Raw genomic sequence first — 22,238 nt, forward strand, 5'->3', positions numbered from 1 at the left:
CGGGACGGTTGGGTTTAGGTAAAGAAGAACGGGACGGTTGGGTTTAGGTAAAGAAGAACGGGACGGTTGGGTTTAGGTTAGGGTTAGGGTTACTGTGTGTAGCGGACCTGTGTTGTTGGACCCATCCTCCTCCCCAACCAACCTCCCTATGCGTATTTTCCGCCTTTCATACTACTCGCTACCGTACTCGTTCTTAGTGCTACGTCACCTTCAAACCGCGTGTAGCTGCACCTCTCCCCCGGTGCTTTCTTCACACGTTGAAGGACACTTTTTGCATCGCTTGTGATGCTGACAGCCACTTTCCAAACGTCCGTATTTTACAAATTCAAAGTAAGAACAGGCTGCATACTTATCTATATCCATCTGGACCCAGTGTAAAACCAGACAAGGTACCACAAATAAACAAACAACAGCTTAGATGCAAAACTGTGTGCCAGCTGATGACTGGCCCTGGTGATATGTATAATCTACAATTCCGAATATATCTAGACAAATCTGCTGTGTACTTTAAAGGGTGTTTTTTAATTTAAACCTGGACGCTACTTTCCTATGATATTGTGTGTAAGTGACTGAAGTAACTGATTGGAACAAGAATCTTTAAATTGGTCCAGTATTTAGCAATAATGCTGTGCCTTGTAACCCTATGGCGAAAACGTGCATCGTCAATTTTGTCCACTAAAAGCGCTCGTTTTGCCACTAGTGGGTTTAACAAACACAATTATGAATTAAATTTAACAAAGGATCTTACTCTTTAACAGAAAGGTTGACCTCCTTAGGAATCCTTTCCATAGTGTTGTCAGACACTTGGAATTTACAATTATCAATAATTTGAGAATGTCAGTAGCAAAACAAGCACATTTGTGGGCGAAAATTACAGCTGCACAACTGCCCAATAACTTACATAGTAGCTTGTTTTGCCAACTGCAGCGATCTTGTTTAATACTGGATCAATGTCAAAGACTGTTCTTCCCATCAGTCACTTAGACACACAGACATAGGAAAAATGAGTAGGTAAGTGAGTCTGCCTTGAGAGCACAGAGCACATTTCCCCCATAAACCCCAAAGACGTACCCTCCTCCGGTGCAGAGCTCTCAGCTGAGCTGTCTCCATCTGAGCTGCCAGACGCCGTTGTTTTATGAACCTTCTTCTTAGCTGCGTTCTTCTTCTCAGACCCTTTCCCTTGCTTGACCTTCTTTTTGCCTTTGGTGCCACCCACAGTCCACTAAACAAAAGGAGTGAGAAATTCAGTTTAAGGTTATCAAATACTATAGGCAGTACGTCCCAAATGGAAAAGTGAAGTATTTTGGAGGGAATACAAGGAATGTCATACCTCATCATCACTATCCGATGTCTCGGAGTCTGTAGAAGCGGCAGGTTTGCTAACCGGCTCTTCCTGGTCCCCCGAATCAACCCTCTTCCTCTTTGCCAAAGACAAGAGCTCCTGAAAATGAAAAGACAGCGATGTGGTAAAGAAAGAGCGCCCAGTAAAATCATAATTACACAATAGGGGCATAAGGCAATATATCCTAGTCCTCCAACACGAGAAGCGATACGCTGGTGCCAAATATCCATATTTTGATTAATAAAATAAAGCGCTTGTGTCCAGATAGGCACAAAAACAAGTTTGTCATTCTTTAAACGTTTTAAGCAACAAACTGTGTCAAAGTTTACACACAAGGAAAAGTAGGTTTACATACACAGGTTGGTTTTGAACTAAAGCACTAGAATATATATTTTGATGTGCCTTTCATAGAAAATGTTTTTATAAAACAATTTGTCATAGTTGCTTTATAGTTGTGTGATTGTAATTTGCAGACTGAAAACAAAATTGCTGTTTTCTAACAGTTTGGACTTACAGCAAACAAAGAGCAAAAACCTGCACTTAATGTTTTCACAGGCATTTTGTATTGTTAGTTCGACTGATATTGTAATGTATCAATATAGGATTGTCTCGCAATATATTTTGATATTCCTATTCCACAAAGTTGAAATTGAAGCCCTGCTCAGACTTGTCAATAAAATGTGTTTTGGATCTTCCAATCTTACATGGACATCTCTAAATACATGTGGAAATCAATCTGAACAGCATGGAGGATTTCTTAGAATCCAATATTTTAAGTTACATTCAGAGTTGATGTGCATATGGCCCCTGATTATATTTAAGGACTGAGTCAACTTTGGAATATGCGACTACCAAGACAAACCTCCTAAACACAGTTGATTTGCCGAGACAAGCGTTTGAAAGCTTACAGACTAGCTGAGTGGGAAGGAGCTAATGTGTATTTTTGTACCACATGTAGAATAACATGTGATCAAAGAAGCAAAATCCAGTCACAAATGGTCATCAAAACACATTCTCGTGACAGCAGTGAGTAGCAATTTGTCCCAACTGGATCTAAGCAGAACTTTGATTCAAGATACTAGTTCTTAATGGGGCCTGAATACACCTTGAACAAGGTCACCATGCACAAAGGAGAGAATGTGAAGATAAATAACTGAATCCTGAAAATATGTGCTAACAGCTGAATTATGTTTTTGCTGTAAGCATGTGGAAAAGCTGCAGTCCACTGAGATACTGATGTGACCAATTTACATTACCATACATTGTTCCTTTGTGTCATGTCAGAATACAGTGTTTCTGACATCACTCACAGCGGGCTGTTTAATCAGTTTATAGTGCCACTTAAGTCTCTGGCCTCATGTTGTTTTAAAAAAAAAATTATTCTAATGACTTCCACTCATCTAGGTTTGCAGATTGTACCGTGTAAGCAGCCATGTTGGATCAAAACTTTTGTATCAGCCGACTTGAGGTATTGGTAGGGCTGTGTGATAAAGTCAAAATATTCAAATCCCAATATAGGTCATTTCAAATCTTGATAACCATATACACACACATATAACATTTTATTAAGAAATTTTGGGACTCATGAAAACAATTTGCAACGATAAGAATGTTAAGCTTGGTTTAAATAAAGTAAATATTGTAATAATATTTCAGCTGCACGTTTTCCAGACATCGCCATAGAAACGATGTTGAAAAATGTATATTATGTTTTTATATTGTTTAGACAGTATACATCATCATATCGCCCAGCCCTAGATTTCGGGATCAATTTGGGATTGACAAAGTTGGATCCCTATGTCAAACTAATCCCTGCAGTAGTTAGTATAACACTGAATAAAATTAGTCCACATAGCTGTTTTCATCTCCAAACACAACTGTAGAGCACTGACCAGCCCTACATATGAAAAACACAGTGAGGATTTGGGCAACCTAGGAAACAAGTCTTACTGAACTTGTATCAACTCTTCTGGTCATCTTTCTTTATTTTACCAGCTGGTCTGTCCCTGAGAATCAACTGTTTAATAGTGTACTGCCAGGTAATGTACATGGGGGTTTAATGTAACGACTGACAATGTTACACTGGAGAGCTCCTCCGTCAGCCTGCCAGAGCTTGTTTGACAACAACACTGAAATAGAACTACAGCTCTGCGCCCATGACGTCATGCAGCAGATAATGTTCTTTTAGCTAATTCAAGTGCGAGTCCACAGTGTGCAAACATGTCCCGTTCTCGTTCAGTCTGAATGCTAACAATCAAATTACCCAACTGTGCACGGCCGTAGTAAAGCAGCTTACGACTCGAAACCAGCGAAAGGCCCATGGCGCGGCATTTTGGTGGCAACATAACACTGCATGATTGCTAGCGTTGAGTGCATCTCTCGGAATGTAACCTTAACGTTAGCTAGCGTAACTTAGCTAGCTGGCTGATGCCAAGACAGTTTCTGTAACGGTACAACCACACACTGTCCTCCGTCCCAAATACCTTACAGAAACACTTGCGGATAATCCAGACATTTGTCTTTAGGAATGGCGTGTTTACTAAGAAAGGAAGCAATGAATGTAAATAAGATAATAAGGCCCCTTCTTAGCTTGTTGAAGCGAGGAAAACCACAGCGCAGTCAGTTAGCTAGCATACATTAGCCTAACCTCGAAACTGTTGACAACTTATCGTTAATAATCGATCTGTTGTAACAAAATCAGAAAAACGCGCACCTACCTGATCTAAATTATCGTCACTAGCACTGTCCTCTGAGTCCGAGTCAATTACGACTCGACCTTTCCGCTTCTTTACATTCACCATGATTAGCTGGACGGCTAACCTGTTAGCTACCTCTGTGTCGTCTAAATGTTTGAGGCTAACCGATGCTGCTATCGAGCTAGTTGGCTCTGCAGTCAGACACACAAAGGCAGTACTGAGCATGCGCGCTAGTACTGTTACCATAGTTGCGGCTGGATTTTATAGCTCTGTCATTGAAAATAAAATTGATATTAATGCTCATATTCATCCATATATATTTACTTGTCATATTACTTTGTTTAACTCAAGAAACGTTTGGCCAGGACGCGAGGACACTGAAAGTTATTTGAAGGGGCTTTCAGTTCACTCAGCCGCGCGGCAACTCGCCTTCTCCAGACATTCCTACGAGGCGAAGGCGGCAGAAGGGAAAGCGGTTGCCGCACACAGAGTGACCGCGCACAGAGTGCGTCGTGCTGAACTATGCATGTGTACTAGTAGTTACATGCTGAACTCCTGGCGGTAACCGCCGGCAGGAATCGCTTTGCTTTTTTTGTTAAACGCTCTCGCACGAGCGCGGTCGTACGCGCGGTTTATGCACGGCGGTGTGAAGAAAGGAACTAAATATTGACAGTGTGTGCGTCAGTCAGGACAGGAATCTTTGATGCACTACAGCTACATTCAAGGTCCACGATAAATCAACCTTTTACGGTTGTAGCTAGCTAAACTTTGTATCCCCGTCCGTTCTCGAATTTGTAAATTAGTGTAGACGACCGGTTTGTAAAGGTTTTCAATCCGCAACAGATAATGTAATGGTTTTGTCAAATTAAAACAAGAACAGAAGACGGTGAAATATCCATCCGTCACCTTTTGACACAACATGGTCACAGTGAGTAGAACCAGATTATGCTAAACATGTATTCACTACCACAGTAGGTCTTCAGAGCAACGTCACGTTAAACCACATGGTTATGGTTATGTAACAAAAATGTAGTGTTAAACACGGCTGAACCTGATGAATGGCCTACCGCAATTCTATAATTCATTTACTCAATAAAGGTGAGACAATTATGAAAGGTCGTATTCAAAAGCTAGATAGATAATAAAACTATAGACTTAATGCTTTGCATTTTGTAATATGTGAAATTAACAATTGATTAAGTAACTCAACTGGAATATATTCTCAGTTGTTCAGAAATTTGATTTATCACCAATGGGGAAACTGGTTTGCTCCATAAAAGCAAACAGGCTGGAGTCAGACCCACAATAGATGACATTATTATTATTATTATTATTAATATTTATAAGACAATACAACGAATACAAACAACTCATTTTTCAAGAGAAAATTAGTGTAGCTAAAGAGCCTTTAACATTTTAATGTAGGGCTGGTCAATATAGTGAGATTATATTCATATCGTAACATGATTTTGGATATTGTAATATAATTAAAGTTTGGTCTTTAAGTGGTTTATCAGGCTACTTTACACTAAAGTGACAATTTTCTGAATATACCAGACTTATTTGCCTTTAACAACTTAGTCTGCTATCAACATCACTAATATATAATGTATTTGTGAAAACACCAATTGTCAACCCTACAATATTTTCCCAATATTAAAATCAATGCCATATATACAATATGTGATTTTCTCCATTTGACCCAGCCCTATTTGAACTTAATCTTGGTCATTCATTACCACTCTGTAACTCCACTGTAATGACACCACTTTTCTGTGTGATGTATCCCAGCAGTGAATCGTCCATATTGCTACTGAAATGTCTCTGCCAAAGATCAGCCGTCTCCCCTCAGTGAGGCTGCTGAGCTCCATCCACCAGCAGCTCCTCCCCTCCATCCTCCCTCTCACTGGGCCCAGGAGAGCTGTGAGTCAGGGTGAATACAGACGACCCGGCCAGCCCAAAGTGGACAAGTTTCCATGGCAGCCGATTAACTTTGGCATCTCAAAGGGTTTGGATGGGGTAAAGAAGCATTTTGCGCTCCTGAAGAAGGAGTTTTCTGACCGCTGGGTTGGTCCGAAAGGCAAACCGATCCTTGAGCACATGTTGGAGCAGAACCAGGTGCTGTGGGAGTTTAGAGGTCCGGAGAGCCTGGAGCAGTGGACGGTGTCCTCAGATCAAGAGATAGGAGGCCAGAGTGAAGTTCACTTGAAGCTTGGCCGAAACCATAACACCTGTTTACTGTACGGGACTCTGAGCTCTACGGCCCCAAAGGATGGAGAAACACGCTACAGTGGCTACTGCACCATGCGCTCAAAACAACCACTGGTTAGTTTGTGGTAACATACATTCATTTCTAATGAGGTTGGGAAGTTCCTGTAATAGTATCTGGTGCCAGTGATGATACTGAGGTCATGCCCAAAGTATTTTCCCTAGAAACACGGCGTTTTAGCAAAGTGTGGGAGAAGCGTGTGCATAGGGGGATTTTTTGACTCACATTTTATAGATAAATAGCCCTATGGATAAATATAATTTTTCCCCCACCAGAACTTTTAATAGTGGCAGTTAAGAAAACAGCTTTCAAAACAGGGTTTGGAAATAATATTTACAGAAACTAATTTGCCAGTTAACTGATTTTTTTTATGTTAGATTTTATTTTGGGAGTGTGATCTACAGCTACAGTCATGTCTTTAATTTGCTTATTGTATAATATTACATGCTTTTTGGGGGAGTTTTCTGTTTTAGTCCCCAATGTTTTTACTCTTTGTCCAATGATGACAGGTATTTCTACAACTAAACAGATATTTAGACATATATACTGCATATTTAATAGATACATTTATTTTCGTTACAGGACTAATACAGCTGCACTTAACTCCCTACTTTTTTTTGTCTGGTAGGCTTCATTCGATAGAAAAGAGCACTATGATTGGTCCAGTTTCAACACCCTGCATTTGCGAGTGCGTGGCGATGGCCGTCCGTGGATGATCAACATTGCCACAGAAACATACTTCTCTCACCAGAAAGATGACATATACAACTATTTCCTGTATACCAGGGGAGGACCTTACTGGCAGGATGTCAAGGCAAGCAAAAATACTGTGATATATGTTGATAACCCAGAAGAAACACCGGGAGAACATTGTTACATTTGTTGTGATTTGTAGACGTCCGTAAGAGAGCAGAAGCCAGCAGGAGAGTGTTATTTAAATAACATCCTGGTTTACTTACAAACTTTACAATCCATTTATTTTTTTAAATATTAATTTACGAGATACACAGTTTGTTACATTAGCGCCTGTACTAAGCCAATCAGCTGCTAACGCTATTTCGCCCATTGTTTGACCCGGCTGAAAAAAGCTTGGGGGGGGGGGGTTGTGATCGTGGTGCAAAGGACCCTTGGATGAAATTCATTCAAACAATCACTTACATTTTTTCCTAATTTGTCCAGTATCATTTTTTAGCAGTCCTTCTAACAGTGAGTGTTAATCGTCTACAGATACCCTTCTCCAAGTTCTTCCTTACACATCGTGGGAGGATACAAGACGACCAGCATCCTCTCTGGCTGGACAAGGTAGAGCAAAGGGAAAAGTTCAACTGACATGGCATCAAATACAGAACTAAGACATTACCAAGTTACCCTGTTCAGTGCAATTATATCATAACCTATGGCTATCTTCTTTCAACCGTAACATTCAAATACATTTTGCTCACCTAAATAGTTCAGGTTTACCACCACATCTTTTGTATTAACAGGTTAACACCATTGGATTTACCTTGGGGGATAAAGCCGACGGCCCATTCCAGCTGGAGATTGATTTTATTGGCGTCTGCAAAGATTATGCACACACTGAGGAGTTTGCTTACGAAGTGTACAAGAGGAATCCTGAAATTTGAGAGCAAGTGCTCCAATACTGCAGATAAACGGTTATGGAATAATGATGGCGTTATATTTACTACCGACTAATTTACCACCTCTTGAGGTGGACAATATAATACACCCCATCCACCATTGCTGGTAACACTTATTAAGACACGGTGTGTTTGGATTCTAGCAAATGAACTGTGACACTGAAGCCCTGAAGTATGTATGTGATTATAAAAAATAAGCTAATGTGGCCAATTCAGGACTTTTTAGATCAGATAAAACAATTGTAGAACATTTACAATTTTCTTATTCCAGTTTATTACATTTGAAATAAGAATGCATTTCTTTTATAACAAAATCAAGTTGTTTATTGTGTTCAAGTCCGGTTTGTGACCCACGTTCTGTTCATCCAACAGATCATGTCAGCCAGTGAGACTAGATCGTAATAAGATTGTAATAAAAAAACAGATATAGAAAATATTTCTAATGTGAATTCTTACTTTTTTGCTGAAAAATTTAATTTTAAACATAGCATCATCGTGCAAACAAATTTCAAAACTACAATAGCAAACTTATGTATCTATTTCTGTCATTTTCACAACGAGTAAAAACAAAGCAAAGCACATTTTTAAGAACAAAATTTACCAGTTTTGGCAAAATGCATGAAAACAGGACATCAATTCTTTACACATTCAAACACAAAGCATCATTTAGAGCTGTAAGGGTTACGTCTACGCCACGAGTCTAATCTAAGAAACACTGCACAGTAGGTTGAATAGAAGCAGAAAATGTTACCTTCCTAATAGTAGGCTAGAAATGTCCACTGAAGAAAGTCCACTGAAGACGACCAAATATTTACACTGGGGAAAAACAGGCTGTACAAAGCATCTACAAACAACCAGGATATTTTTACATCATGACAAGGCCTCTTCTTGCCCCCAGCATGCTCTCCTTCTTCTGCTTCCGGTCTTCTACGTGTTTTGCTCTTCTGTCCCCCCTAACATAACAGACAGACACATCCATAAGAGGCTGATGTTGTAAGAGTATTTTGTTTATGAGAGACTCATCAATACAGCCAGCGTGTGCTTTCATTTTAAAATGTACCTTGTCTGGACTTGGTGCTGTTTGTAATTCTTCTGATGAGAGTTTGAGATCAGCGACTTGTTGGCCGCTGTGTTTTCTTTGGTGTCTCCAAACGGCTTCAGTTTACCTATAAAACAAAAACGTGTCAGGGACTTGTCTGTCTACTGATGACCTATTTCAAGAAGCAGTGAAATTTGAACAAGTGGTTTTGTACCTGTATGAGGTTTGTAGGTGAGGGGACGAGACAGACTCGCCTTCAGATCAAAGCTGGACTTCTGTGTACCGGGGGTTGTTACAGTACTCGTGTTGCCGGTGAAAACGAATGCTCCTTAAGAATTAAGCGGAAGCGGAGGCAGAGGTAAATCACTCACTCTCTACATATCTCTGGGCAAATTTGAATATCATTCCAAGGAATAAAAGAGTAAAGCTACCTGGAGTTTTTGTGGCAGAGAAAGTTAAAGTCTTGACATTTCTGGGCTTTCCTCCATTACGGGGTTGATTTTGTGGGGTGCTCGAGGCCACACAGAGTGACATGCGCGCTGGCGTCTTCAACGACTTCTTCAACCCGTTGTCACCAGGGGCTTCTGAGAACCTGCAAACACGTGGTGGGTAAAGGGTCACATTAGACACAGTTCCAAAATGATGTCTACACCCCGTTTGGAAGTTTTCATATTTTACAATATTAAATCCAAAGGAGATTTGATGTCACTCTTTTAACAGTAAACATTAGAGAAAGATCCTTTAATATAATGTGCAATGGGTGTGAATGTTTACGCTGCATTCGCAAACACAGAAGTGGACAGTCTCTTACGCAAACATGTATTTTTATTTATTAATAAAAGGTCAGTGAGAATAGACCTCTACAAAACAATTTAAATTAATACAACATTTTTGTCAAAAAGGCCAATATAAACTTCTGTTATTATATTATGGCCACGAAAAGGCCAAGGCACAAACCAATCTATCCACATGTATGGGACTTTAACACTGGAAGCTGGATGATGTTTATTGACTGCTGCACAGTCTCCCTAGCGCGAGGAATTCACAATATAAGAGCGTGGCTTGCGAGGTCCAAAACTTAACAAGTAACAGCTGGTTACTGGAAGATTTAACAGGATTTAGGTCATGACATTTCTGTCCTAACAAAGGCCGGAGAAAGAAAGGGTGACTCACCGAACATTGATCCTGCGAGTGGAAAGGACAGACGGTAGGAACAGAGCGTCTTGCTTCCCGGCTGGTTTACTCTGAGGAGCTTTGCTTGCAGACAGCAAAGTGTGTCTGCGTTTGTCCTCAGCTGGTCCCTTGCTCTCCGGGACAGGGCTGAACATAGAAGCAAGACTCTGATTTGCCTTCTGTAAAAAACATGCATACAGGTCATCATCCCAGTGCACTCTAGAAATAGACGATATACTCCAGCTGTAGTGCCTGTACAGGTATGGATGTTCAACAGGAGATGAGACATACCACTTGAGCTTTGCCATCAACTTGCTGCAGTTTGGTTTTGTCAGAAAGCTTCTGAAAATTCAAAAGGGAATTTAGTTTTTTTTAATAAGTAAATTGAAAATTTCACACTTAAAAATTACTTCTGCTTAAAGTCAGCCAAGACTGTTGAGGAGCTTTCGAGTAGCCTACCTTCAGTTCTTTAACTGAACTTCTCAACGTTTCCATCTGCTTGGTCTTCCGCTGGACATAGGAGTCAATTGACTCCATCTTGTTAAAATGGGCCTCATGGAGTTTTTTGAAATCTATAAAAGAGGAACAATTTACAAAAGTAGTTTTAAGATTTGTAGGCAAAACCCCTTCTTTTTAGTTTATTGGTCCCTGGGGCTTTGGTTAAAAAAAAAAAGAAGCATGGTGGAAGAGAGGGAGCAAGGAAAAAACAAAGCTTACTAGGAGTGGCGGGCTTCAGCAACGGCTTGGTCTTCTGCTGGAGTCCTTGGTAACGAGGGATTCTCCCAGCTCTGGCCACTTTTGGTGCTTTTTAAATGGACAGACACAAAATGTAAAAAAGTACGTGATAATCAGAACTAAAGAGCCAGTGAAAGAAACAGTTCAAATTCATACTACTGACCTGTATCACCATGCACAGGTGCTTCATCCTTAATGTCGGGCTGCTTCTGCTCACTGTCAGTGTCCTGGGACTCCTTAGGAGGCTCAGTTTCACTGCTGTCAGTATCCTTGGCAGAGGACACTTTCCTCTTCTTCGTGGTAGGGGTGCTAGATGCAGCTCCTTTGGTGTCACCCTTTAAAATGCAACAACCGTTTGTTTAAATCTTTAATCCTCCTCAATGCAAGAATAATTCAACACATAGGGATCCATCCCTGCCTTAGAGGAGGATGTTGTCCAAACTACAGGTCATCTTGGACAATGTCTCACACCCACTACATGACTTGCTGCTTAAACACAGGAGCACTTTCAGTGAAAGACTCATTCTCCCAAAATGCACCACAGGAACTCATTCCTGGCTGTGGCCATCAAACTTCTCCCTCTATGATTGTGACACACAGACACTTAGTAAGGTTGAAACCGGACAATAATATCTGTTGGGTGCAATAACACTGGCCTGAAATGTGTGCAATACTCTGCGGCTACAGCTATCATTATTATTACTGTTTACAATTACAACTCCTTAATTATGTAAATACCGTATCATAACCTTCCTTAAACTATGTACATACGTACATATCCACACTCCTTATATTTCTTTATTTATAATTCTACACAACTTGTGCAACTGAAACACAGAATTTTAGGGATCAATAAAGTATTTCTGATTCTGAACGTTGCATTTTTGTACCAAGAGTAGTGGGGGGGGGGGGGGGTATAACCCATGCACAGAAACACCTGTAAACGCTATCCTATTTACTTGCAGCTTTGTTGATGTCATTGTATTTTATGATGGGAAGTAAGTTACCTTAAGTACCTTGGCGTCACTCTCAGGCATTGGTATAGTATCAGAGATCTTCCTCTTGGTACGGTTTCCTCGTCCCCGGCGTTTGTTCACAAACACAGCGGGGCTGAAAACGTCTTCCTTGCATGATGAGTCTTTATTTTCCCCAGTACTTTCTTGTGTGGCAGTTACGTCTTCCTGAACAGCTGTAACATCTTTCTTTTGTTCCTGGAAAAAAACACTTGTGTAAGTTACACATCAGACATTAACGATAAGAAAAGAACTTAAGATTGATTTAGCTATTGAACGGTATATTGAATCAGGATGGAGTTACCTGCTCTTCCTCCTCCTTGTCTTGTTGATAATGGCGCTTGATCGCTTTAAGGAGTTTATCGGCCTGTTTTCGAACAAAAAAAACGTTAGCCTGTTGTAAAGAGGTTAGCTATTGGTATAACTTATTTGCATGTTGAGTAAATTTCGCCCAAGTTCCACACAAATGCAAACGTTAGCTTAGCTACAGTAACCGTTAGCGTAGCGTTAACATAGTTGGGCAATAACCACGAAGTATTTCTACATTTATTTAAAAAGTACAAGTGCATTACCTTCATATTGGCTTTAAGGCCGAGCTCCTTCGCGAGGCTTCTCAGCTCCGCATATTTCATGGAGTCTAAATCCATTTTGCAGCGATAGTTGATTCCGTTTTGTGATAATATATCAGCATTCGCAGGTTTACTTTCTCATGCACGGTGAGCTGTGTGTGGGTTAGCGCTCGACCGTTAAATTTCTCCGATTCAAAACACAGCAGCGGGAGCCATTTGATTGGCTCTTACGCGTGACCGGGTGTGCAATGCAGCCAATCAGAGCTAAGATACATTCTGGGCGTTCTGTCCATTGTCAACAACCTATTTATTCATCCTTATGTCTAACGCTTGAATATATTTAAGATACGTAGCGTTAAATCGTTATTTTGGCATAAGCTTATTTAGTTTTCACTTGTCGTTTACAACGAATGTTTTTTGGCAGTACATCGGCATTTCTCAAATCACTCCAGATGGTGGCAGTGTTACACCGAGCCTGCCTTGATGAAAAACACAAAGGAAGAGACGTCCTGCTTTCTGGTCCTCCTGAGTTCAAATTTACAAGCGGGACAAATAGCTATCTAGCTAAACTCTGTAGTCTGTAAAATTTCAGTAACATGGAATTTGACGAGAGCGTCTTAATCCAACGTACAAACGCTGCAAAGCTAGCTACAGAGGCAGAAGCCAGGCAGCGGATGAGTCTCCACTGTCAGCAATGCAACACTGTCCTGGGGGACTCCCTCGGCGTCTGTGGCGAGATTACATGTCTGGACGCTATCGTGTGTATAAGTAAGTTCACTTCATCTTTTTTCTCAATTAAAATGGCCAAGGTTAGTTATCTACAACTAAGGTTAGTAAGTTAACTTAACTGGTGTCCATTCGGTGAGGAAAAGATGTGGCTGAAAGCTCTGGAAAAAGATATAGTAAAGTGGACCTATAATTTTTTGGTCAAACCACTTTTTGGGCAATGTTTTAATGAATTTGTTGTATTATTCAATGGAAAAGCTACTGCATTTTGACGAAAAAAAATCTAATTTTGTTTGCTATGTTTCCTAGCATGTGCTGTAATGTGTGTTTTGAAGAGCTAGTTTACCTTCACCTCCGATATGAATCACTACATCGCTGCTTTTCTCCCTACAGGAGTAACCGATGATGTGGTCATTAGTGATGCAATGGAGTCAGGAGATAAAGATGTAATGGCTAATTGGTGAGTGGAGAAACAAGGGTCTTTTTGTCGTTTGGAGGGTTTCAAACATGCCTTAGCATTCTTTCAACTGGATATCAAAAATGTTTCCGTCTTTGTCCAGTGCACAGCCTTAGTTGTCATAAAGTTCAAAAATATAAAGTAAATTAAGATGTCAATCTTAAAACCTGGTGGCTTCAACCCACAGGTGACACACACGCAATAAAGTTATGCATGGGAATATCTAGGGCTGCAACCTACAATTATTTTTCATTTAATCTGTTGCTTTTTTTCCCATTATTTGTCTATAAATAGTGAATAATGTGGATCAGTGTAAAGATGACGTCCTCAAATGTCTTGTTTTGTCCACCACTCAAATACATTCAGTTTACTGTCAGAGGATAGAAGAAACTAGAACAATATTCACTTTCAACAAGCTGTAATCAAAGTTTTATAAACTTTTGTAAAACAATTACTCAAACAGACTGAGTATATTAATTTAAGTCGACAACTAATCTATTAAATTGTTGCAGCTCGATAAATATCCCTATGCACAATGCAATGTAAGATTGAAGTTAATTTGTGGATGGGAAACATAAACAGGGTTTTGGTTTTAACAAGGTGTATTGACTGTGGTTGTATGGATCAGCTGTTACTGTCACCTACAGGCTGTTGACTGTGATGAAGCACTGGGTTCCACAGTGATGACTGAAATGTTGTGTTGTTTCCTTTCAGCATCTACAGCTCTCTGATATGCCGCGGCTGCCGCTGTGCTGTGGGGAAAGTCCTTCACTCTGCCCCGTCGCGTTTGGCCACGGTTCGCTCCATGTTTCTCCTCCACAAAGCAAACATCAGTTGGTAAGTTCTGCTGCTTCTGTGAGCACACAAGCATATTGACTTCCTGTGTCTGGAGAGGTGAAAACAAACATGTGTAGTATGAGCGTTGTTCATGGCACGAATGGCTTTTTGAAAGATCAGGTTAGGAGATAAAACGCAGCCACTGGCTTTTTTTATTCAATGGATACTGTTTGTGTGAACGGATTTTAGGCTTCATCACCCCCCCCTCTCTCTGCAGTTACATCCTTAACTGCTGCTCAATGGTGAAGGCATCCACACTTACATTTGATCTGAAGCCCCTCAGTGAAAGCATGAATAAGGTAGGACAAGAAAATCTAATACGCTTTATTCTGATGGCCAGATGAATACCTGTAAGTACAACCGCAGTGTTCAATACTCATAATGATCTCAGTACTGTGGTGACATGTGATGAGCACTCATACTATGACAGGTTCAGTTACTAGGCATGGTCTGGCCATTTTTATACATTTTAATTAAATACTTGTAAATGACCAATCCTTTTTAAGCTGACTCATTTGAGTACAAGTTGTAAGAACAGTTACATTTAAAAGCTAGAGTGTGACTCCAGAGTAAAATTTTTAAACTATTACCCATCAGCCTCAGCTGTACTCCAGAAGCGTCTTGGTTAAGTGGTGAATCAGCATTCCATCATATCTAGTTCCCTTTGAAAAAAGTTAGTGTGACTACTGCGCTACACTACCGTATAAAGAAAAAGCAGGCAGAAATGGAGGATTTGGGCCCAAAACATGCCTTTTTATTGAAAAAAAACAAATGCATTTCCATTGCAGGTGAGGCAGCAGTTTGAAGGGCAGTTGGATCGGATATCACACATTAAGAGCAGACTGGCTGACAGAAGAGTGACCCGTGAATTTGTCTAGTGGTATGAACAGGCCATCTCCACGCTACCTAGTCCTGGGATCAGGGATATTTGGTCTATAATCCACTCTCCAATCCTTCTTGTATTCTTGTTTGTTATAACTTGTTTTTTCTGTTTCCATTAAACTTTTTTTGATGATGCAGAAATTGCCTTCTGCGTTATTAGTTATGATTGATATGTGCAGATGTAGTGGATTTCATTGTGCATTAATTTGTTTTTTTCATTTAATTAAATCCATTTTTGGTTTGCATTTACACAAATATTTTAGGACAGCCATGGTTTTTTTATTCAAAGAAAGACGTAAAACATTTCATTGCAGTTTGGAGCTGTAATCATTTACATTGTGTACCTTTTTTAGTTTTTGGGAAAATGTCTTATCTACATCAGCAAGATCTCAAACCTAAATGTGTATGGCACCATTAGTATCTTATGTAGTCAGAACTGCAACGCCATGAAAACACAACTAAACCATAGATGGAAAAACTGATCATAAACTCAACACAAGAACTATTGTTTCCCTTTTATTAGACTCCTCTCTTTAAGGTGTGTGTGTGTGTGTGTGTGTAAATTCTATTTTGTCTATAAATCTAATTTAAAAAAAAAAGAAGTGTTGCAGCACAATAACCCCAAGGCAAGTTTTTTTAACTTTATGATAGCCGGGTAGCTCTTTGGCCATGCTTCTAGTCTTTATGCTAAGCTAGGCCAATTTCAATTTCCCAAACTCTTGGGAAGAAAGTGGTTAAGCCATTTCCCCAAAACTATTCCCATAAAGCACAAAAACACAGGGGAAGGAATGTTTATGCCTCCCTAGTGTTGAGGATCTAAGAAGAACACTGTCTCTTTATTTTTTTATTTCAAAGTGTTGCTTTCTGGCATGTAACAAGTGTTCACGTCGCGCCTGAGGGGCTTTGGCTCTAATGCAAAGACGAAGATGTATACAATGGCAGTCCTTCCAGTATAGCACTCAAACGGTAAGTAAACAACACACAGCCACTCAATTGGCACCATGCTGCATTTTATTGCTGAATTTTCTCATACAGATTCTTTTGTTTTTTGTTAATACAAAACCAGACAAGAGGCTCACACGTAATAAGCATGCCCATTTTCTCCCTCTGGAGTGCATAGTTTCTACACAGTCCACCTGCTCAGTGGAAAAGTTGATCAACAAAAGTAATGTCATTAATCATTTTACCTAAGCTTTTGTTGTCATGGGAACAAAGGCTGATCAGTGTTTTTCAGCTGCACTGTGGCTGTACTGCCCATGAGAGAAAGAGAGAGAGAGAGAGCAGAAACACTTCCAACTACTCTCTGATACTTCTTTTTTTGGTGATCAAAGTTACTTCGACATGCTGTTGTGTCAAACAACCGTCCCCGAGTTGTTACTAGGGCTGGGTATCTCCAACGATTTGTCATCCAATCCCTTCTGATTCCCCAGGTCCCGATTGAAGTTTTAGTTACAGTACCAATTTGATCAGATATAAAAAGGGATCCCAAGCAAACATATGCCATACATTAAATTATATATTTTACACATAATCCACCGGGTTGTTTCCAGAATTGACCCCCAAAATGTTAACAGGACTTACATTATATAAACATTTGTTTCGATAGATTTGGGGTTTTTATGTATTGATAACATAACTTAAACACAGATTGATTTTGATTGGAGAGTTGATTATTTCAACCCAGCCCGAGTCTCACCTTGTCACAGAACATCTGATGTGAACATTTCAATAGCCTAATTACACCCATTCACATTACAAAGTTGGATTATTGCATGCAATACAAATCATTCATTATTCTGCTATGTCATGCATATTTTCTAAACCCATATATTCTTGTTGCTAGACGCCTATTTGTTTATAGATTGTGATTATAAATCCCCACTTAGAGCATTACAGGGTTTTTAGAACACAGTATTCAAGACAGGATGGTGATGATGACAGTGCAAGTCAGTAGAGAGAGAGAGAGAGAGAGAAAGTGCTTTTTAAAAACGTGTCAAGTTCATTCAATAAGTCCTTTGCAGCCACAGGGTCACTGAAAGTCTATTTCTAAAATGTGGGGTGGGTTTTTGGAGATGTAAAATGCTACAAGAATTGAAATCGAAAGCATCTCTCGTGTACCGATTGGTTTAAATGATTGTTTGGGTGTGGTAAGAATACAAGGCAGCTCATTTGGCCCTGTACTACATGATGCTACAGCTGTCCTCGCGTGTACCTTGTTCTGCAGGAAGGGTCCCGACCCAAGTGATACTGTATTCTAAAGCCAAATATTAAATCGAACCCCCCCCCCCCCCCCCCCCCCCCCCCCCCCCATCAGAGTGACTAATAGATTGCTACCGAAGGCATAAACGAGAGCACGGGGAAGGGGACATTACAGACTCCTTTTAACACTTACACCCTGGCACTAAACTCATGCATTATTGTAGGTTATTGCTTCTAAAACTATAATCAAATACAATTGTATGGATTAAAATATCTCGCTCTGAATCCCAAGACTATGAGGTATTATGTACAATACAATGTCAAGATGAGATCTTAATTCTAGGACTTAAGCACTACGTCGCATCCCTACCAATTATATCCAAATCTAGGATTAAAGCACTACTCTTAATATAAGTTTTTTTTTTCCTACCAGTCACATCTGGGATCTTTTTGGCTGTTGCATAATTCCTACCTTCTTTATTTTGATGCTTAAGAGTGCATGAACACAATTTAGGGCATCTACTTATTTTCCTTCTGTTAGAAAGCACTTACTTATATAGAGAATATACACCTATATGAACTTGAATCAATACTTAATTAACTGCGTACCCTGATTGTGTTATACTTTAATTGTACTTTGTTATGCAACTTATTCTACACCCAGGACATGGAATAAAAGGGAGATCTGACATTAGTCTAAGATTTTAGGGCCAAGCTGTGTCTAAATGTTGCGTATCCAACAGGTGTTGTACGTCAATCTACCAGCCTTTCATTTGACCGAAATGGTTCCCACAGTTTTGGGCTCCAGCTTAGTCTAGAATTGATTTAAGTAGTTTTCAAAAAGCAAGCATCACAACTGGTCATGCATGGCCACTATAATGTTGGCACCACAGTCCCGCTAAATAAGCTAATGCACATGAGTCTATACATATCTTAATGGAAGACATTGGTGATTTTGTTGCTTTCAAACAACGTGTCACTTGTTTATACAATATACAGTTTGGTCAACAACATGACAGTTAAGATCCAATATTGCACAAATCCCGATAAATGTGATTTTTTTTTTTTTTTTAATGATCCCAAAAGAAGAAAAAGTTGAAGAAATGAGACCAGGGTTTCTTTCATGTAAGGAGAAATCCGATATAAGCTTGAATCGAAAGGAGCTGCTACTTCAGCGCTGGTATCTCTGCTTACTGGACACATGGACACGGCAGGTAGAGACAAAGCATCATGGTTGACAAGCCCCGATACAATTACTTTTTAAAGTGATTTTGTCTCACGGTTCATGCCATAAAAGGAATCAAATCAAATCATTCTGTCTCTACCTGCAGTGTGTTAAGAATCAGTCTCTTATAGGAGAGCCCATGTAAAGGTGGGGGGGGGGGGGGGGGGTAATATGTTATGGCGGAAAGACAAAATGAAGGAAAAAAAATAAAGTATGAATACTGGACTAGACTTTGGGTGATAAAATACTAACTTTAAAAACTGTAAATGACTGGATTTTAAGGATATCAAGGACTGAGTCACAACAGGAATAGTATCTTCAAATTGTGAATAAACCTGCAGACTTGACAAAGGAGAGCACCAAAATGCAAAAAAAATGAGATTGTGGAGTAAAAATACTATCTTGCGACCTTCCTTTGGAACAGATGCATAGGGGACCAGTTTGAGTGAGTCGACATTTTCCTCAAAATGGTTGAATCATGTGCTGCCGGCTGCTCCTGCTCGCCTGTCAACTACGTCCCTTATTTGACTAAATTTAACCAGTAACAACATGTAAAACGGCTGTGGCGCTTGACAACCATTAAGTTACTTTTATCGTTCACGCACCCATTCACTCCTGTTGGATTTGTTAGGGCGATGAGGTAGTGCAAAAACAAAAAAAAACACCCTATGAATTGAATTTAATCACAGGCCTTGATCTTTGCTACAGTAAGTTGCGTCATTACTCTTTTCCCAGGTAACAGGAGCCGTTTGTTTGTCCAACTGCTCTGATCTAACTGTAGAGCATGTGGGGGATTTTCTTTTTACCTTCTCAGGAAAGCATCAGTGACTACGTTTACATGCAGACTGAAAAGAATCTAACCCAAATCTGACTGAAAAGGCCCAAATGATGGAGTCTTTCAGGCCATTACACGGAGAACTCAAGCTCCCCGACCTTTCAGCCAGTTTAGTGACTGCAAAGCCAGCGTTTTGCTCCATGTAGACGTAGTCAGAGTGTGCTTGATGGAAGTCACACTAGCGCGCAATCTTGGCCGATGTCCTGAAAAATGATCATGCTGCAAGAAGGAGAGGAGGAGACAGAGAGAGACAATGTCCCAGGAGGGCACTCGTGTCCCAAAAGCCCCAAAAAGAGGTCATCTTCACAATGCCTCTTCATCCTTTACCTCCAAAAGCGTGGGTGGCCGTGGAAGTGGTCCGTTGATGGTGCTGGGGCTGATGTTCCTCCGGTTGGGGCTTCAGCTGGTTTCACAGCTGCACTGAATGGGAAACCCATCCTAGAATAACAAGTCACATATCATTTTCTTTAGTTATTTATAATACAGTTTAGTGAAAGACAAGACTGTAATAATGATGTCATCAGTAGATCTGCCTATTATTTCTCAATTAACTGATGAAACTCTTGAAAAAACCCAGTTTCCTAAAATCCAACGTGACATGTCAGTCTTTGTTTCATCACACCAACAGTCCACAACACGAAGATAGTTTACTGTGATTAAAAACGGGGGGGGGGGGGGGGGGGGGGGAATTCATATTGAAGAAGCTGAAACTGGGGATTGATTGGTATCTTTGCTGGATTTATCGATTGTAAAGATTGTTGATTAAATGTAATCAATCTATCAACTAATCGATTCAGCTCTAATCTAGACAAATGTCAGCCCTTTAAAAAAATTAATAGCACAGAACACGAGGACACTGACGGTTAATGGGTCCATCGAAGTGCACTGACGTCCAGCTAAGAGTTGTAAGATTTTGGAGATTTGACGTTAGTGACTAAAATCATTGGAATAGCAGAATGTATATTTCATGCATAAGAGTCAATTTTGCCTTTGAAATACGTCGTCAATTCCTATATGTGTAGTAAAATTAAAGTTAAAGCAGGTACACGCGGGTTTGGCTCGAAGAGTACTGACCTTGGTGTGACAGTTGGTCCGAGATGATGCGGAGGTATTTCCTCTGGGGCTCGAGCTGCTGCGGCTCAACATGGTAAACAAAAGCCAAGGTTTCTTCCTCTACCGAGACACATCCAGGTCTCCCGAACTGGACGTATGCCGGGCTCATTCTATATAGAGTGACCGCGCCGTGTGAGGTCATACTTAAAGAAGACTAAACCAAAAAACCGCATGGCCCCTCTTTCCCCTCTCCTCACAACCGGGAGAGGAGAAGGTCCCCTCGTCCCCTGTCTCCGCACAGCCTCCGCTCTACGCCATTTTCGCTCTGTTACTACCAGCCAACGGACGAGTACGATGATTGTGCGAAAGACATGTCAATCAAAATGAGAGTCCGCCCCGGATATACTTCTTCTTCTATTCCCCTGACAGTTATCAATCAGCGTTGCGGTGCGTTTACTGCTAGTTTACAACCGCCAGCTGAATGCAATCTCCAACAAAAATCCATTAATCAATGCACTAATGCAGTAATGAAGATATTTTAACTGTAGGTTAGTGTGTATTATTAACAGTAAATGTACTTAAGCACACATTTAGAAGAACACCTACTTGATGAGCAAATTAGTAATGTACAAGGGTTAGTTAAGAGGCCTTTAAATCAATATGATGGGTGGTTTCGCTAACTGTGTTGCATTGACCCAATTAGCTACTTGCTAATAAAGTAGCATAACAGAATTAGTTGATTAATCAAGTTGTCAACAAAAATGATCTAATAAATATAACTTTATAGATATATATTAATTTATTGTGAGGACTGTTTGTCTGTCTTTATTATACAAGATACATTTCTTGCATTCACAATAAAAATGAACTCAATGTATTCTTCTCTGTTCTGACTACACATACAGTCTTCATACAGTCTGAAGAATAAAATAAAACCAGATCCACAAGGTTAAAAAAAAAAAAACAGAGGAACTTTCACCAAGGATTGACACAAAGCAGGCATGGCACTTAATTTATTCAAATCAAATTCATGAATCATTTTGATAATACCTGGACCGACGTCACATAACATATGCATCACATCTGATTGATAATCACATAATGATTAATAGTTGTAGTTCCTGCACTCAGCTGCTGGAGGGTGTTTTTTGTAATGATTCACACACATTAACACATTCAAGATTAAAGGGTCAGGCATTTGCACAATTCATGTACACTAGCACTACAGAAAATATATATTAAAAGCATCTGATTCCCTTCAGCATCTAGAACTAGTCGATAGGGGAATAAGTTGCCAGACAAACGTTGAGCAGTGCAAACATCAACAAACGTGTTTCTTAGCCACAGGGAGACTGATCAGATAAATATTTAGCACATCATCATGGGTTTACCTGTTCCAAGTCTACAAACTAACTGGTCCATTGCCCAATTTTCCTGACACTGTTAGCCAGGGCTTTATAAAAGGGGGTAGGACCAGTTTTTGAAAGCAGCTTAATCCTAGTGTAGCCTTTTTCATTTACTAGAACAGGTGCCCAGGAAGACACACAC

At 40.1% G+C, this 22,238-nt stretch overlaps 4 protein-coding genes and 1 long non-coding RNA gene across 8 annotated transcripts in view; 2 read left to right on the forward strand and 3 right to left on the reverse strand.

Annotated features, from left to right (window-relative positions):
- The window catches only part of rtf1 (RTF1 homolog, Paf1/RNA polymerase II complex component), a 13,370-nt gene extending 9,057 nt beyond the window's left edge, over positions 1-4,313 (reverse strand). For both annotated transcript variants that reach the window (XM_034857591.1, XM_034857590.1), the window contains exons 1-3: positions 4,060-4,313; positions 1,331-1,441; positions 1,072-1,222 (exon numbers count right to left, since the gene is read on the reverse strand). In XM_034857591.1, the coding sequence (XP_034713482.1) occupies positions 1,072-1,222; positions 1,331-1,441; positions 4,060-4,284 (487 nt within the window). In that variant the 5' untranslated portion in view covers positions 4,285-4,313. The remainder of the gene's footprint in view (positions 1-1,071; positions 1,223-1,330; positions 1,442-4,059) is intronic.
- A 376-nt stretch (positions 4,314-4,689) lies between these two features.
- On the forward strand, positions 4,690-8,363 carry ndufaf1 (NADH:ubiquinone oxidoreductase complex assembly factor 1). 3 transcript variants are annotated; one of them, XM_034857614.1, is made up of 6 exons: positions 4,746-4,763; positions 4,882-4,966; positions 5,830-6,363; positions 6,936-7,121; positions 7,535-7,609; positions 7,792-8,363. In XM_034857614.1, the coding sequence occupies exons 3-6, from the start codon at positions 5,857-5,859 to the stop codon at positions 7,930-7,932; spliced, it is 909 nt and encodes a 302-aa protein (XP_034713505.1). In that variant the 5' UTR covers positions 4,746-4,763; positions 4,882-4,966; positions 5,830-5,856; the 3' UTR covers positions 7,933-8,363. The 3 variants fall into 3 exon arrangements, with proteins under 3 accessions (XP_034713507.1, XP_034713506.1, XP_034713505.1); XM_034857616.1 differs by lacking the exons at positions 4,746-4,763; positions 4,882-4,966 and adding an exon at positions 4,690-4,710 and having other exon boundaries at positions 5,833-6,363; XM_034857615.1 differs by having other exon boundaries at positions 4,721-4,966; positions 5,833-6,363.
- A 180-nt stretch (positions 8,364-8,543) lies between these two features.
- Positions 8,544-12,720, reverse strand: nusap1 (nucleolar and spindle associated protein 1). The gene is made up of 12 exons (XM_034857636.1): positions 12,480-12,720; positions 12,212-12,274; positions 11,902-12,105; positions 11,058-11,229; positions 10,877-10,963; positions 10,619-10,731; positions 10,451-10,501; positions 10,160-10,338; positions 9,418-9,578; positions 9,201-9,314; positions 9,008-9,113; positions 8,544-8,900 (listed from the first exon to the last, which is right to left on the reverse strand). Exons 1-12 carry the CDS (start codon positions 12,552-12,554, stop codon positions 8,813-8,815), a joined length of 1,413 nt encoding a protein of 470 aa, XP_034713527.1. The 5' UTR covers positions 12,555-12,720; the 3' UTR covers positions 8,544-8,812.
- Positions 12,721-12,772: 52 nt separating this feature from the next.
- On the forward strand, positions 12,773-15,545 carry oip5 (opa interacting protein 5). Its single transcript, XM_034857626.1, has 5 exons — positions 12,773-13,244; positions 13,596-13,662; positions 14,374-14,496; positions 14,714-14,795; positions 15,285-15,545. Exons 1-5 carry the CDS (start codon positions 13,073-13,075, stop codon positions 15,372-15,374), a joined length of 534 nt encoding a protein of 177 aa, XP_034713517.1. The 5' UTR covers positions 12,773-13,072; the 3' UTR covers positions 15,375-15,545.
- A 3,637-nt stretch (positions 15,546-19,182) lies between these two features.
- Positions 19,183-21,027, reverse strand: LOC117935444. Its single transcript, XR_004654759.1, has 2 exons — positions 20,712-21,027; positions 19,183-20,075 (listed from the first exon to the last, which is right to left on the reverse strand). It is a non-coding gene; the product is annotated as an uncharacterized LOC117935444 (long non-coding RNA).
- Positions 21,028-22,238: the final 1,211 nt, after the last annotated feature.

This window comes from Etheostoma cragini, chromosome 20 (genome assembly GCF_013103735.1).
Source record: "Etheostoma cragini isolate CJK2018 chromosome 20, CSU_Ecrag_1.0, whole genome shotgun sequence".
Taxonomy (NCBI): Eukaryota; Metazoa; Chordata; class Actinopteri; order Perciformes; family Percidae; genus Etheostoma; species Etheostoma cragini.

Excerpts from the sequence above, each read along its gene's own strand:
- ndufaf1 (XM_034857616.1), top strand. The coding sequence starts at position 5,857 with ATGTCTCTGCCAAAGATCAGCCGTCTCCCCTCAGTGAGGCTGCTGAGC. Across the intron at positions 7,122-7,534 it reads CTTACTGGCAGGATGTCAAG|ATACCCTTCTCCAAGTTCTT; the intron begins GCAAGCAAAAAT and ends AATCGTCTACAG. Across the intron at positions 7,610-7,791 it reads ATCCTCTCTGGCTGGACAAG|GTTAACACCATTGGATTTAC; the intron begins GTAGAGCAAAGG and ends TTGTATTAACAG.
- nusap1 (XM_034857636.1), bottom strand. The coding sequence starts at position 12,554 with ATGGATTTAGACTCCATGAAATATGCGGAGCTGAGAAGCCTCGCGAAG. Across the intron at positions 12,275-12,479 it reads GCCTTAAAGCCAATATGAAG|GCCGATAAACTCCTTAAAGC; the intron begins GTAATGCACTTG and ends GTTCGAAAACAG. Across the intron at positions 9,114-9,200 it reads CACCTACAAACCTCATACAG|GTAAACTGAAGCCGTTTGGA; the intron begins GTACAAAACCAC and ends TTTGTTTTATAG.
- oip5 (XM_034857626.1), top strand. The coding sequence starts at position 13,073 with ATGGAATTTGACGAGAGCGTCTTAATCCAACGTACAAACGCTGCAAAG. Across the intron at positions 13,245-13,595 it reads GGACGCTATCGTGTGTATAA|GAGTAACCGATGATGTGGTC; the intron begins GTAAGTTCACTT and ends TTCTCCCTACAG. Across the intron at positions 13,663-14,373 it reads AAAGATGTAATGGCTAATTG|CATCTACAGCTCTCTGATAT; the intron begins GTGAGTGGAGAA and ends GTTTCCTTTCAG.